At 41.8% G+C, this 16,312-nt stretch overlaps 1 protein-coding gene across 1 annotated transcript; it reads left to right on the forward strand.

Moving 5' to 3' along the window:
• The first annotated feature begins 6,407 nt into the window (after positions 1–6,407).
• On the forward strand, positions 6,408–11,737 carry LOC116735768 (polyserase-2-like). The gene is made up of 6 exons (XM_032587848.1): positions 6,408–6,464; positions 6,534–6,786; positions 6,960–7,131; positions 7,745–7,998; positions 8,082–8,179; positions 9,754–11,737. Exons 2-6 carry the CDS (start codon positions 6,552–6,554, stop codon positions 10,042–10,044), a joined length of 1,050 nt encoding a protein of 349 aa, XP_032443739.1. The 5' UTR covers positions 6,408–6,464; positions 6,534–6,551; the 3' UTR covers positions 10,045–11,737.
• Positions 11,738–16,312: the final 4,575 nt, after the last annotated feature.

Here is a 16,312-nt window from a genome sequence, read left to right on the forward strand (position 1 = left end):
TCTGACTGTGATTCCCAGCAGATCTCAGTTCTTTGAACATGAATCAGTGATTCTGATCTGTGAGGATGAAAACGGATCTGATGGATGGACTGTGAGGAGAAACACAACCAGAGACACCAGAGCTGAGTGTAAAGGATGGGGAACACCAACTGGTTCTACCTGTAACATGGACTACCTCCTCCCATCAGATACTGGTCTGTACTGGTGTGAGTCCATGTCTGGATCCTCCAGCAGCAGCAGCAGCATCCAGCTCTCTGTCTCTGGTAAGATCAGACTGTGGAGTTAGTGTTGCTGAAGCTGTGTGGAAATGGATGAAATGCTGTAGTTTGTCTCTGTGTTGAGGTGGATCAGTGATCCTGCAGAGTCCTGTCCTCCCTGTGATGGAGGGAGATGACGTCACTCTGAGCTGCAGAGCAAAGAATCCAACCCACAACCTCCCAGCTGCTTTCTATAAAGATGGCTCCTTCATTGGTGATGGACCATCAGGTCACATGACCCTCCTCCATGTTTCCAGCTCTAATGAAGGCCTCTATAAATGTAATGTCAAAGGTCATGGAGAGTCTCCATCCAGCAGGATCTCTGTCAAAGGTCAGAGGTCATCCTCTAACAGTGAATCTCATTGATAATGTCTGAGAATCCACAATCTGGTGATATATTTAATCAAACCTCTTTATTCTAGAGAAACCTCCAACCCCTTCTCCACCCTCCACCACCTCTCCACCTTCCTCCTCCTCCTCTTCCTCAGGTGAGCAGCTTCTCCTTCAGCTCTGAGTCTTGATGTTTACAGCAGACGGTTATTTAGCAGCTTCTTCTTTCTAGAGAAACTCACCAACATCTCTGACTCTACAGTCACACCTGGTCCAGGTTCTTCCTCCATCCTTCCCCTTGTTGGATCTGGTTGTGGTTTGTTTATCCTGGTGTTGCTGGTTGTTCTGGTTTTACTGGTGAAACGACTTCATAACAAACCTAAAGGTGAGACAAACCTCTTGGTTAAATCTCTTGATTTCATTCAGTGAAACTTTTCAGATCTTCCTGAAAAACTTCCTGGTAACTTTGGATTCATTTCAGGTGATGAAGGAGGAAGAGGAGAGGATGACATCACTTCCAGAAACATCAGGATGTTCCAGAGGAAACAGAAGAAAACCAAACCAGGAACAGGAAATGGTGATTATGTTCATGTGTTTTTGTTTCTGTTAGATTTTCAGATTGATCAGAAAATGTTTCCTAATGAGGATTTCCTGGCCTCCATTTTAGATTCTGTTCATGTTATTTTTTAGAGTCTGAAGAAACAAGTAATAATGAATTCAAAACTCAAATGGGGATTATTTTACAGATGTTCATGCATTTAATATATCTGTCTACATAATCAGCATCAGGTTTTATCTCCTCTCAGCAGCTAATAACCAAATAATGAATAAAAATGTATTTATGTCGACATGTTTAAACTGAGCAGAGAAACTGATCAGCTTCTCGTCTCTATCAGCCTGAATCTCATTTCATCACAGGAACAGAAACTATCAGTTTCTAAAATTAGGATCAGAATAAATAACCAGAAACCAGAAGCAGAGAAACGATCAGAAACCAGCCGACATCAGCAGGAAGCTGAACTTCTGACAGGAAACCAGAAATCAAACAGAAAAAGTTGAGTTTAAAGTTTCCTGCCATGATGGACAGAATTAACAGATTCATCTGGAAACAATTAGATTCATGTTAAACAGAAACAAGACAACCAGGCAATGCTGGAGATGACAACTACAATGAGGAAGTAATTCATAAAACATAATGTGTTTTATATTATTACTGCCTTTTATTCAGTCAGTGTCTCATTTTTCAGAGCTGCTTTAATTCTTGCTTCATTTTTCTGCTGTAAACTTTTCAACTTTTCAGTTTCTTGTTTTTGGGTCTGAAGTTTTGATTGAACAAGTTTTATAACTAATCTAATAAAGTAGAAATGAAGTTGACTTCACAGAAACACATCATGCTGCAGAGTGACGATGCAAACCACCGACCACTTCTGCTTCTGTTCTCAGATCAGAGCTTCTGGGACTTTGACTGGACCGTTTGGGTCTGAAAAGACTCCAAATAAGGAGAGAAAAACGGCTGGTGATAAAAATAATTGATGTTCATGTGGTGGGCGGGTTGCAGGCGGCCTGTGAAGGCGGCCAGTGTTTACTGGTTACTGGTGGAAATGTGTTGCAGACCGCCATGTTTTCTGCTTTCACAGCCTTTTCCTTCAGGTTCTAACCTGTTCAGAACCTTCAGCGCCCCCTGGTGCTGAACAGAGGTAGTGTGGTTGCTGTTAGAGAGTCTAAAGTGTAAAGAAATATATATTTAATCTCTGTGATGTTGGAAATCATCAGTTATTGGCCCAAGTTTTCACATCGGTGCATTCCTGTTTAATAGGATCTAAAACTGCAGCTAAGAAGCAGCTTAGTGACTGAACTGATCAGACCGATCAGAAATCAATCACTTTTATCACTGATTCTGTTTTCTTGTCTGTTTTCTCTTTTCTAACAACCTGTGTTATAAAACCACAAATTCATTTTGGTTTTCTGTCAAAATGACTGAATATTATTATCATTTTAACATTATGATGGTAGAAAATATTATAAATGTTAAAATAATCAGACTGTTACTGTTGGACTGTTCCTTTAGAGCGCTGTTCTAGTTTGATAGAAAGGCCTTTAATAGACCGTTGCAGCGATGAGGTGATTAGAGAAACGACTGATAAAGAAACAAACGTATTTTAACTAAACTAAGTCATATTAGCATGTAGCAAACTCCCTCCATTGAAGGACGACATTTACTGATCATTTCTAGGTTTGATAGAAATTAACCCTCTTAGCTTAAAGTAACATTTATAACGTAAATAACTTTAGTTTCCTCATATAATTAAACTAATGGGCAATTTAATTCAAACATCTTTTAAACAAATATTTATTTACATCATAAAAATACCTTTTGTCTCTATGAAGTGTTTATATGTTAATGAATTTGAATCTGTTTTGTTCTTAAATCCCCTCATGGAGACTTACTAACATCTTCTGACAACCAGCCCAACTTATAATAACATTGACTAAGTTTGCTGTTGGTACACTTTACCTAAAAACCAAAAGAACATACTGACTACACAACCATGCTCCAAGAGTTGCTCCCAACATGGTGAATTGTTTTGTTAGCTTTAAAATGATCTGCAGCTTTTGCTCCTTGGTCCTAATGATGCATCTGGTCACTAATGTTCACTAACTAATACAGTTCACTTCTACTGGCTGATAAGGTTCCAATGCTAAAGCTATAAATGATCAATGCAAAACATCCGTATGCGTTAAAAAGATCATATCAGTCAGATTAAGGAAAATATCATCAAACTCAAAGCAATCAAAAATATTATCTGTTATATACTGGTTGTCAGAAGATGTTAGTAAGTCTCCATGAGGGGATTTAAGAACAAAACAGATTCACTTAATTGTTGGTTGATATGTAGCATATATTAGAATTTGTGCAACAAACATCAAAAGAAAAGCAGCCATCTTTAAACCAAGTACAAAGAAGGAGGGGAGAGAAAGCAGATTGTTTATCCCGTGAATGAACAGCAGGGGGCGTCTTTCAGACTCACCAAGAGGTTCAGGGCAGATAAAGAATCACAATAAGTTATTAATTTCTGCTTTATCTCATGACATCAATAGCTACCACCTGCTGCAATGAGAGGAGAGAAATTCATCAACATATAAACCTCCCTAAACTCATTTTCATATTCATAACATCATAAATTATGATTGAAGGGTGAACCTAATATCTCTAATGTTGTTGCATTTAATCTCGACCTGTTGTCATGTTTATTCTGTATAAATGTTGATAAGATGTGGAACAAAAACAGTCACATGAATGAATGAATGAATGAATGAATGAATGAATTCTCTGTCAGATTAACACATTATATATAATACTGTCCATTTATAAGGTTAAAGTTGCTTATTTGAACAAATAACAGGGATTATATTATTTTAGTCAGGAATGGTTTAGAAATGTATATTTTGGGCTAATTATGAATTCAATATTCCTGCTATTGTTTTCTGTTGTAGCTTCAGTTTCTTTCTTTAGTTTGATCTGCTTCAGTTCCTCATAATCCTCAATCAAAACATGTTTGTTTGGTGGGAGGTTTGACGTTTTTATCTAGCGTAGCATCATTGAACCTCATGGATCTCATTGGTCACTTTAGAAATCTGTTGATTTACCTGAATGACTTCAGTCTGACTCAACATGGCTGCAGCTCCTCAGCCTGGTTTGGTCTGAATGGATCAAGTCAGGATGAACTGATGGCGTTAAGCCCGGCTTGATCTCATCCTGGATTTCTGAATCTGACTTTTGTGAAACAGACCAAAATATATTCAACATTTTCTCTGTGGTTCTTCACTGGACAAACAGCCATGAAAACATCCAGAGTTCCTCCTGACAGCAACTTAGAGAATCAGATTAATGGAACATTGATATCTGATGGAAGAATCCAGATTAACCAGAGAGAATCCAGATTAGCTAGAGAGAATCCAGATTAGCCAGAGAGAATCCAGATTAGCCAGAGAGAATCCAGATTAGCCAGAGAGAATCCAGATTAGCCAGACAGAATCCAGATTAGCCAGAGAGAATCTAGATTAGCCAGAGAGAATCCAGATTAGTCAGAGAGAATCCAGATTAGCCAGAGAGAATCCAGATTAACCAGAGAGAATCCAGATTAGCCAGACAGAATCCAGATTAGCCAGAGAGAATCTAGATTAGCCAGAGAGAATCCAGATTAGTCAGAGAGAATCCAGATTAGCCAGAGAGAATCCAGATTAACCAGAGAGAATCCAGATTAGCCAGAGAGAATCCAGATTAGGCAGACAGAATCCAGATTAGGCAGACAGAATCCACATTAGCCAGAGAGACTCCAGATTAGCCAGACAGAATCCAGATTAGCCAGAGAGAATCCAGATTAGCCAGACAGAATCCAGATTAGCCAGAGAGAATCTAGATTAGCCAGAGAGAATCCAGATTAGTCAGAGAGAATCCAGATTAGCCAGAGAGAATCCAGATTAACCAGAGAGAATCCAGATTAGCCAGAGAGAATCCAGATTAGGCAGACAGAATCCAGATTAGGCAGACAGAATCCAGATTAGCCAGAGAGAATCTAGATTAGCCAGAGAAAATCCAGATTAACCAGAGAGAATCCAGATTAGCCAGAGAGAATCCAGATTAGCCAGAGAGAATCTAGATTAGCCAGAGAAAATCCAGATTAACCAGAGAGAATCCAGATTAGCCAGAGAGAATCCAGATTAGCCAGACAGAATCCAGATTAGCCAGACAGAATCCAGATTAGCTAGAGAGAATCCAGGTTAGCCAGACAGAATCCAGATTAGCCAGACATTTGCTTTGTAGTTTAAGTGGAATTAATTTATGTAAAATTACGTGCAAATTAGTAATTATTTTTCTTCTTTTGGGTTTGTTTAAAGGTTTTTAACTGCTTTGGACCATTCATGGAATATCATGACACACATTTAATAAATGGAGGTGTGATGGACCGAGTTAAAAACAGGAGGAGTCACAGGACATATTAGAAAAATAGGGTTTTTTATTTTAACCCAAAGATTATAAATAACAAAAGATAAACTGAGCTCATAAAAGAGGTCAAAGAAACAAAACTGAACTCAGGCAAAAAATGTAAACAAACTGGCTGCACAAACAAACATAACTGACCTGACAAAGAAACGACACCCTGGGTTTATATACTGGCTGATCAGACCAATTAAGACACAATAGGGTAACTAAACAGAATACAATTACTAATAACACAAAACCAATAACAGTACAGCTAAGTTTGGCTAAACTAAAGACCCAAAACTGAAAATCAAAAATATTAAACTTTAAATACTAATATTTACTTAAATACAAAACTTATCTAAAGAAAGAAACTACAAATTCCCCTGCCAGCAGGAACTAGTGGTTCAGTCCAATCAGCATGTAAGCCTGCTGGGCTCTGGGCCCCATCCTTTGTCTGGTAACTCCAAGGCAGGTAAGAACCGGTGGGAAAAAACAAACAGAATTAATCTTAAGCAAACAAAATTAATTTTAAGTTGATATAAATACATATGCTAACTAAATGTGCGCGCTAACAAATAGAACAAATGCATTCAAATCAACTTATAAATGTTTTTATTGAAACTAAAGTGTTGTTGTGTTTGTATGAAAAAATAAACTGTGCATAAAAAGAGTTACTGACATCAGAGTGTGGCCATGGATTTGGCCATCACAGGAGGATAAAAAATGAAGAAAACTGCTTGGTCCTTTGAGTAAAATCCCTGTTAATAAGAGTTTACATCGATTTGTCCATCCCTTCTCAAGTGGGGAAGCTGCATAAATTAGAAAATAACTTGACAGTAACATTGATATCTGATGCGGGATTACTGGAGGGAGGAAAGGACTCCTGTCAGGTGATTATCTTTGCTTGTTAGAATCTGGCTTCATCCAGCAGATCATCCAACATGTTTCTCATTTTAAAGGGAGACTCAGGAGGTCCGATGGTCAGCAAACAAAATGGCCGCTGGATTCAGTCAGGAATTGTGAGTTTTGGCTTTGGCTGTGCTCAGCCAAATTACCCAGGAGTCTATGCCAGAGTCTCCCAGTATGAGAGCTGGATCAAAGCCCAGATCGCCACCAACCAGCCAGGCTTCATGACCTACACATCAACCGGAACCAACAGCGACCTCAGCATCTCCTGCACTGGCGTGCCACCAATCACGACCCCCACACCAAGTAATTCCTCCTCTATCCAAAACATTTCAGCTAGCTCATCTTAACATGAACACCTCACATGTCCAGGATTTGTAAAAATCTGCTTATCAGTCATGTTCAGGAAGTTGTGAGAGTTATAATTAAAGACATTATCTAAAATGTGCTCTGAATGTGACTGTGCTTTAATCTCCCAGCGATATACTGCGGCCGGGCCCCACTGAACTCTGGTATTCTGGGCAGTAGTTCTGTGGCGGCAGCTGGTGAGTGGCCGTCCATGGCGAGTCTGCAGAAGAACGGACAGCATGAGTGTGGAGGAACTCTGGTGTCCAGGGAGTACGTTCTGAGCAACGCTGCCTGCTTCTCAGAGTGAGTCACGAAAGATCCCACGGGTAGTTCTGCTCTGATACAGTGATGGGCCAGTCTGGTACCGGTGTTTGTTCTGATGGACGGGTCTGGTACCGATGTGTTTCCATTGGTCCTCAATGTCCAGGACCCAGCCTGCCGAGAGCTGTGGTTCCATTTGGGCCGGCCAGAAAATTATTGAGAAAAGTGTTTCAACAGTTAAAAAGTTTAACAATGGCCAACTGCTCTGACAACTTTCAGTCTGGTTTCCATGGTTATCACAGTACTGAGACTGGCCTAGTCAAAGAGTTGATCAATGACATATAAACATAGACTGCAAAAGAACCACAGAGCTGTTGGATCAGCTCATCTTAACACCTCACATAATCAGGATTTGTAAAAATCTGCTTATAATTCATGTTCAGGAAGTTGTGTGAGTTATAATTAAAGATGAACAAACAGCCTCCTGTAGTGGCAAGAGAAAAAGTCCAGCTTCTTTCTGCTGAAGCTTCTGGATTTTATTTTTCTGGATGATAGAAGCTACACCTACATGTTTTCTGCATTCCCTTTAGATTTAGTAGTATAAATCCAATGTTTTTAAGTTTCAGTGCCAAGTCAGTTGATCTTCTTGCCTTAGATCTCCTAATGTGTCTCAGTGGACGGTGGTTTTGGGTCGTCTGAAGCAGAATGGGTCCAACTCGTTTGAGTCATCGTTCAGCGTGTCGAATATCACCATGAGCAACCTGACCGGGTCCAACATCGCATTGGTTCAGCTGTCCACGAGCCCCACCCTGAGCAACTACATCCAGCCCATCTGCCTGGACAACGGCAGAACCTTCCCGGTCGGATCCAGCTGTTGGGCTGCTGGCTGGAGCTCTGGGCGAGGAGGAGGTGAGGCTGCGAGTCTGCCAGATTCAGACACTAGATTTCTAGAGCTCTCGTCTGAAATAACATTTTATGTCCCACAACTTCAGTCGAGGAGCTTCTGCAGGAGTTTCAGACGTCGGTGCTAACCTGTGAAAATGTTTCCTCCACGGAGAACATCTGCACCACAGAGTTCACTCTGGAGAAGGTCAGTGGCGGCTTGACCTCTGTCCTGTTGACCTGCAGGGACACAGAGTGTCCACAGGGACAAAACGTCCCTCAGGGAACAAAGACTTCATCTCTTTGAAGGTTCTATAAGGTCTGAGCAACGCTGCCTGCTTCTCAGAGTGAGCCACAAAAGATCCCACGGGTAGCAAAACTACCCGTCAAACCTTGACCTTTGACCTTGTCAAAGGTTCAGGTTTGTGAAGCTCTGTCTGCATGGTGTTTCTGAGGGTTGCACCAGTATCTTCTTTAGCAGTCTGAGAACATAATCTCTGTAATATTTCATATAAACTGTGTTTCCAACAAGTTTACCAAAGTATTAACACCTATTTCACATTTTTACATTTCATTTGAATTTAACAACAAACTTCAAGTAGATTAGTTGTGATTTTATGAGAGGAAACACAAAGTCGTGATTTTCTGTGGAAGGAAAATAGTTCATAATCTTAAGTGTGATGCACTGCCACTTTAATCTGTTGGCCCAAAATAAAACCCAGTGCTGCCTGGCTCCAGAGGTTCTGCTGAGACCATCAGAGATGAAGCAGCATCATGGAGGAACCCAGCAACAGGTGGTGGAGGTGCTGGTTCTGTTTAAAACGGGGTCCGGTTCGACAGCACTCCAGCGTAGAACATCTAACAGAGACATGGAGACAAGACGGATCGCCTTGACATGGACGTCCACCTAAAGGAGAGCATTGATCACAGAAGTTGGTCCATGGAAACTCTGGAGGAGCTGCAGTGATCCTCAGCTCAGGTCTAGAAAACAGCAATAGATGTGAATTCCACTAACCCGATGTTGAAGATCTAGTCCTTGGCACCACCAGGAGTGGAGCCCGCGGCTTAATTTGACTCAAAACAGGAAACCTCTTTCGGCCCGGACACGGAAAGGATTGACAGATTGATAGCTCTTTCTCGATTCTGTGGGTGTTGGTGCATGGCCGTTCTTAGTTGGTGGAGCGATTTGTCTGGTTAATTCCGATAACGATCTGGATTGCGCCAGGTCTCTCATGCCCTTAGATGTCCACACTGAGTGGATCGGCGTGTCTACCCTTCGCCGAGAGGCGCGGGTCACCCGCTGAACTCCTCTCGTGATAGGGATAAGGGATTACAATTGTTTCCCATCAACGAGGAATTCCCAGTAAGCGCGGGTCAGAAGCTCAAAAGTCAGCACTGAGAAGACGATCAAACTTGACTGTCTGGAGGAAATAAAAATCGTGACAAAGTTTCCGTAGGTGAACCCGAGGAAAGATCATTAATGTCTCGGAGTTATGGCCAAAGGGAACTCTCTTTGAAGCTGCCCACTGCGCAAGTTTACCTCATGGAGGTGACTCGACCACCAGATCAGGTTCACATCCAAAAACGTAGAAGGATCTCCAGCAGAACCAGAACAACCAGAACCAGGCTGAGTGTGGCTTATTTTCCTTCCTGCGTCACGTTGTGCTAGGCTCGAGTCTCCAGACTGTGTGCTGTGGGGAACAATGTGAATGTCTGCTCACTGTGATGTTTGTAGCTGGTTCTGAATATGGTTCTGATGGACTGTCTCCCTCTGCTCCTCAGGGTGACCTTGGTGGTCCGCTCATGTGCCAGCAGGACGGTTCTTGGTTCCAGGCCGCCGTGGTTCTGACCTTGAACTCCTCTACCAGCCAAACTCGAGCCAACACGAATGTCTTTGTCAAACTCAGTAAATTTAACGACTTCCTGACTCGGATACTCGGGGTCTTCTTGACTCCAGAACCCTCCGCTAATGCCACCGTCCCCACTGCCTCCAGCGGACACCCTGAGGCTCACTTCCTCTTCCTCTTCTTCCACCTCCTCATCCTGCTCTTGTGTCTGCAGCTCTTCTCATAGAAAGGCTGGGTTTGGGAGCCTAAAGTCTGACCAGATCTTCCCCTTTCTACATGTTTAAACGGGTTCTCTGAGCGGTTTCTCTGTGGTTCTTTGGGTTGAAGGTGGAAGGAGGTGCTGGTTGATGAATCAAGTGTTTCTGAGGATTTATCGGCTGAACATTCAGGTTTCCCTTCCAAGGAGACAGAATTAAATGTGTCTTGATCAAAAGTTCTCCAGATCTCCTGAAGGTTCCTCAAAGTCTTTCTTGGTTTCACCTGGAGGAAGTCTGGATTCTCTGGTTCTGTTTGCGACCCGGTCCAGCTGGAGCTGATTGAAGGAGTCAGAATGAAGAATTTTAACAGCTGCTGATATTTTTGTCTGAAACCAAACAGATCAGATTGTTTTATTGTTTAGAAGTCTTTATCTCAGAAACCTATTATCTATCTATTATTATTATCTACCTATTAACACATATCATTCACAACCAGTATCTGCACTAATAACTAATAATAGTATTGATAATAATCATAATAATTATTATTATTCTGTGTTGATTCTTTGTCTTCACAGGAAAATGTTTTAAATTAACTGATTGATTTTATGTCTGTATCTGTTTCATATTACAGTTGTTTACATAATTATCTATAAAATGAAAATAAATATATGTTGAGTATTTGCTGTGTAACGTCCCCAAACACTGGGGCGTGGACCGGCACCTGTCCGTGTGCTGCTCAGTAATGGGTCGCAGACGGGTCAGGTTCTCTGATTCAATAAATTATTTCTTATTTGTTCAAATTATTTTTTCTTTCTATGAAGCCTGAAAAAACCTTCAGGATTTGCTAGAATTGACCTTTGAACTGTTTTGTGTTCAGCCAGCTTCTCCAACAGTCAGTTGGAGTTCTGACCTGTTCCTCCTCACAGAACCTTGAAGCTCCACCCACTAATGTCCTCTGGACTCAGAACCATTGGGGGTCAGAGGTCAGGGGTCAGGACTTGGACACAGTAGAACATTTCTGTATTAAACTCATTTTATCCGTTTGTGATGTTCTGACAAACTGAACATTATACTGGATTTCACCTTTTTGAATTAAAAATGTGAAATAAATGAATTTCCGTCCAGTGAGTGGACCGCCTGGCAGAGTTTCTGGAAGATCGCCTTCGTTCGCAGAAAGTTTTTAATAAATCAAGTTTTAAACCTTCCAGGAAGTCGAGAGCTGAAAATCCCCAGAGCCGCTTTTCGTCATTACTACGGCAGATCGTACAGCTGCTCTGCTGCCGATCAGCTGATCACATCCAATGACACTTACCAGGTTTGGACCACAGCATTCCTGTCGTCATGGCGACCCACAGATTATTTCATGTCGTCTCCACACACAGTGATTAGTGGAAGGGTTTATTTTTATTAAAGGATTCAAGGATTTCTTTATTTTCATACCAGCCTTGATTGTGGTACGAAATTCAGCCTCAGTCCTTCATGATGAGGAGCGCCTTCCTCCTGCATCATGCTGATTGGAGGTCAGAGGTGGAGGGAAGGCAGCTCCCCACAGTCCTCTGTGCAGCCTTGACCCTAACCTCTGCAGAGCCGTCCTGTGCCACACGCTGATGCAGGTGCAGAGAACGCTCTCCACCACACAGCAATAGAAGCTCCTCAGGACTGAGAAATAAATGAAAACTGAAATGTTGGTTCTGAATAAACTTATTTTTATGTCATGATTCTTATGCTTTGTTCTATTCTTTGTGTCATTTAATGTTGATTTTTATTTTTGTGGTTTTATGTCTGTATAAAGCGTGTTATTAATAAACTTTACTTACTAAACTGGCTGCTGTAAAATAATGGACCTGCAATGAGCCTACTACACCACCAGGTGGCACTGTGAGGCTGTGTCCGGTATTTCACCAGTAGGAATGTGACCCTTTCGGCTTTCCATACTAGACACCTCCTGGCCACTGAGGAACAGTAAAGGTCAAAGGTTATTTCTTTTATTTCCAGAGCGAGGTTGCCAGATCTGACTGACAGTTTCCAGCTAAAACAAAGCAGAAAACCCATAGACCTCCAAACCAAACTCAGATTTCCTCTAATGAAATGCACATCAAAAGTGACAAATATATGAAGATAGATAGATAGATAGATAGATAGATAGATAGATAGATAGATAGATAGATAGATAGATCCAGACTCTGAAGGGAAACATAAATACAGTCAAGATAACAATGTGTTTAAATATCATTTTATCCATTTACTGCCACATTACATCAATCAGTCTCCCCATCCTATGAATTATGGCAACGTGGCAACATGGCTCTCCCTCTAATGCTCACGTTGAACTCTAGCAGGCCTCCAGATGCTCCAGCCTCCTGATTGGCTGATTTAATCTTGTTGATCATTTATCAGGCGAACTGTCCGACCCGTCTGTCAGATCGGATTTGAGCCGCCTGACGTCATCGACGGTGAAACAATGAGTCGTTTTTTATGAGACGCTGTCCGACCTGTCTGGTCGACGGGCTCTGGCAGGAAACTGACAGATCTGGCAACTTCCATCTCAGGATGAATCACAGCGAATAAATGAAGCACCAGCAGTTTGTTGATGGAAAACCTGAGAACATTTAGCTTTCTTCATGTTTACAGGAATTTGTTTTCTTCCAGTTATATCTAAACTTTACAGAAAAGGTGAAAAAATGATCTTCAGTTCCCGTCTTGTGACCTGCAGACAGTTTCATTTAACACATCGCTGAACCTTTTGTGTTGAGAGAATTTCCTGCTCCTCGTCCAGCCAGTTTTCAGAAAGTTTCTCTTCCTTACTGTAAGCTGCTGGCACCAAATCTGTCTAGATTACCTGATAGCTCAGCTCTGACGCATTCAGGGGAAACTATGGCATCGTCGTCAAAAACTGCCTAGAAATACCCACTGGCAACAAAAATCAGCATCAGACGCCATTTTTATGGTTCATAATCAGTTAACAGATGGTAGAACTGCAGAACACAGTCAGTTCTCATCCCTGAATGAAAAGAAAGGAACCAGAACCAGAACCTCTGCTGCCTGGTTTGGGTCCACTCATTATGTCATCATCAGAACATCAGTGACCGTGTGGAGCAGCAGTGGGCAAACCTTTAGGCTCAGGGGCCACATTGACTTTTAAAATTTGGGGGTCAGAAAGGTTACAGTGAAAGGTAACGAGGTTTAAAAAGTTCTTAATGAGTTCAAGCTGCAGGACCAAAATGACCAACAAACGAGTTTTTCTCAGTGAATTAACTGTTGAGACCCAGAGAGTCAAACTAAGAATCAAATGTTGTTTAGATCTGATTTGGTTCAGAGTCACTGATCTAATCTCTGCTACACCTTCACAAAAAATAAGACTAAATAAAAACAAGTTTTAATGAGTGACTCCGCTTAATAAAATTCCTCATAAACATTGATTTATTGCAGTGGCTCTCAATACAAGTTATGTGTTATTTAAGTTATAACTTGGTAAGTTGCTTGATTTTAAACCTGTTCTGGTTTTCCCATCCTGGTGGCTGAGAACTTGGAAGGTGAATATCTGGGAGAATCATAACTTCAGCTCAACGTTCAGAGCACCAGAGACTTTATGGAAACATATTCAGATTTTATTGGTTTAGTGGTTTTAAAGGCTCTACGTTGAAGATAGTAAGAAATAAATGCATAGTTTCTTTTTTTACTGCCAGCTGCTCTGCAGTAGCCTCTCCGCTGTGGGCTAGCGCTAACGCTCAGCAACTCCCGTTTCAATCTCTTCTTCTTAATGTAAGAGTTAAAGAGCTAAACGTAATTAGGTATTTGCTGCCTTTAACAAAAAGAACTAAGTCTACCAAAGCGATGTAGCAGTTCGGCTAGTTTTGATTTAAGGCGTAACGAGGCAGTTTATCAAGATTCAGTCAAATTAATGAAATAACAAACTGGGTTGATTTTTGTTGTTAATGTGTTTCTTCCTATTGAGCAGTGAAAGGAAATCAAATGTGCTTCATGTCTTTTGCTTTAAGTATTTTTACTGGAGGGTTTATGTTTGTGCTGCAGAGCCATGCTAGCAGCTAGCAGCTAACAGCTAGCTCCTCTCTGACGGAGCCGGTACCGTTCAGCTGCTGTTGCTCCTCCCACACTTTGGACTGAACCATTGTTCTAATAATGGGGGTGACCTAAAAAAAATCATTCTTATTTTTTCTTTCTTTTGCCTTTTCTTATTGATATTGTTTAAATACAAGGATTTCCTTCATGATTTCTCTGGGGGCAATTATAGACTTTTTCAAGATTGGGGTTTCCGGACTCTCTGGGGCCGCTGAATCTGGTGAGGATGGCAATGTGGCAACATGGCAGCATGGTGTCGTGGCTGCCACGTTGCCACAGAGAAACGTTTCCTGAACCGACTGGGACTGAAAGGCCGCTCGGCGAGGAGGAAGCCACGACTCACCGGAAACAATAAAGTCACATAAGTTTCCAGAAATCCACAGGGACCAAGATCTTCATCATCCTGCCATCTTTACAGGTTAGGTCTGGCAACATCTAAAGACAGCTAAAGGAAGTTGAAGCTCAGGTCCAAAAGTGTCCAGACTGGTCCGGATTGGTCCAGATGGTTGATGTCCCTCAGCAGCCACAGTGGTTCCAAAGTGTCTTCAGGACAACAAGGTCCAAGTTCTGGAGGGTTTATCCAAAAGTTCTGATCTCAGTCCCAGAGCTAATAGGTTCTGTGTGAGTGAGGAAGTCTGACCCGGTTCTACTGGTACTGTCAGGACTAAGACGTCAGAACTCCATCTGACTGTTGAAAGAAGCTGATTGAACCCAGAACATCGGATCCAGGTCAGTTTAATCATTATAAAGGAACTGGAAACTAGTCTAGAGTTCAGCAGAACAAATCTAGCAGATCCAAACAGAACCAAAACAGGAACCGTTTGGTCCGATTTCAGGTCAGACAGAAATAAAAGCTGGAGTGGATGGAAGCATCTGGTTCCAGTTGCTTGTTTTCTCTGAAGCTTTGGGTCAGAACTTTGTTTCAGAAGTCGTCCATGAAGGTTCTGTGGGTCGAGATGAACCAGAGAGAGAAACTTCACAGAAACTTTTTAAAACTGATGAGTGCGGCAGATCAAACGCTGAGGAATGTCGTCGGGTCGGATTTACTTCACTTCCTGCTTCTGCTTTGTCTTCTGTGGTTTCCACTCGTCACTCAGCTTATTTCTATAATCTATTATTGTTTGTCTGTTGTTATTTCAACAACACTCAATTCAATGTTTTTCTCTTTAAAGCGGCACCATATGAGGATTTTAGAAAGTAGAATTTATCTTTAATTCAGATAAAGAACCAGAAGTGGACTCAGAGGACCGACAGAGTTAAATATTTGGTCTCTGGAATATGAGTCAGAGTGAGACCTCCTTCAGAGGATTATTGGTCTGTGATGTAACTCAGGTTTAGGTTTCTTCATGGAGATCCGTTTACCGACAGCTGGAACCGGTTTTCCGGGCCAGAACCCTTCAGGAAACTAAATCCAGTCATCTGATATGTTTGTCTTCATTTCTGGAGGAAAAAACAATCAGAATCATTTTCCTGCTGGTGGAACAGGAAGAAGATAAAGTCCAGATAACAAAGTTCTGGAGAGGAAACCTTTGAGTCCCAACCGACCTGATAGTCAGATCCAATAAATCAGAAGAATCGTCCTGAAGAACCATTTCCAGGAATAAAACCCCAACCCACAAAAAAATAGGTTTTTATTTATCTGATATTTTCATGTCATCATTTATGAACTGTAAGCAGAAAATCACAGAAATAGAAATAAAAGCTGGAAAATGTCCAAAAGGGAAATAAACTTTCAATAATAATTTGATTTATTAAGCAATCTGTAGATGGGCCAGCATCCAACCGAACCAGCATCCAACCGAACCAGCATCCAACCGAACCAGCATCCAACCGAACCAGCATCCAACCGAACCAGCGTCCAACCGAACCAGCGTCCAACCGAACCAGCGTCCAACCATACCGGCGTCCAACCGAACCAGCATCCAACCGAACCAGCATCCAACCATACCAGCGTCCAACCGAACCAGCATCCAGCCGAACCAGCGTCCAACCGAACCAGCGTCCAACCGAACCAGCATCCAACCGAACCAGCATCCAACCATACCAGCGTCCAACCGAACCAGCATCCAACCAAACCAGCATCCAATCAAACCAGCATCCAATTAAACCAGAATCCAACCGAACCAGCATCCAACCGAACCAGCATCCAATCAAACCAGCATCCAATTAAACCAGAATCCAACCGAACCAGCATCCAACCGAACCAGCATCCAA

The sequence above is a fragment of the Xiphophorus hellerii genome, chromosome 16 (genome assembly GCF_003331165.1).
Source record: "Xiphophorus hellerii strain 12219 chromosome 16, Xiphophorus_hellerii-4.1, whole genome shotgun sequence".
Classification (NCBI taxonomy): domain Eukaryota; kingdom Metazoa; phylum Chordata; class Actinopteri; order Cyprinodontiformes; family Poeciliidae; genus Xiphophorus; species Xiphophorus hellerii.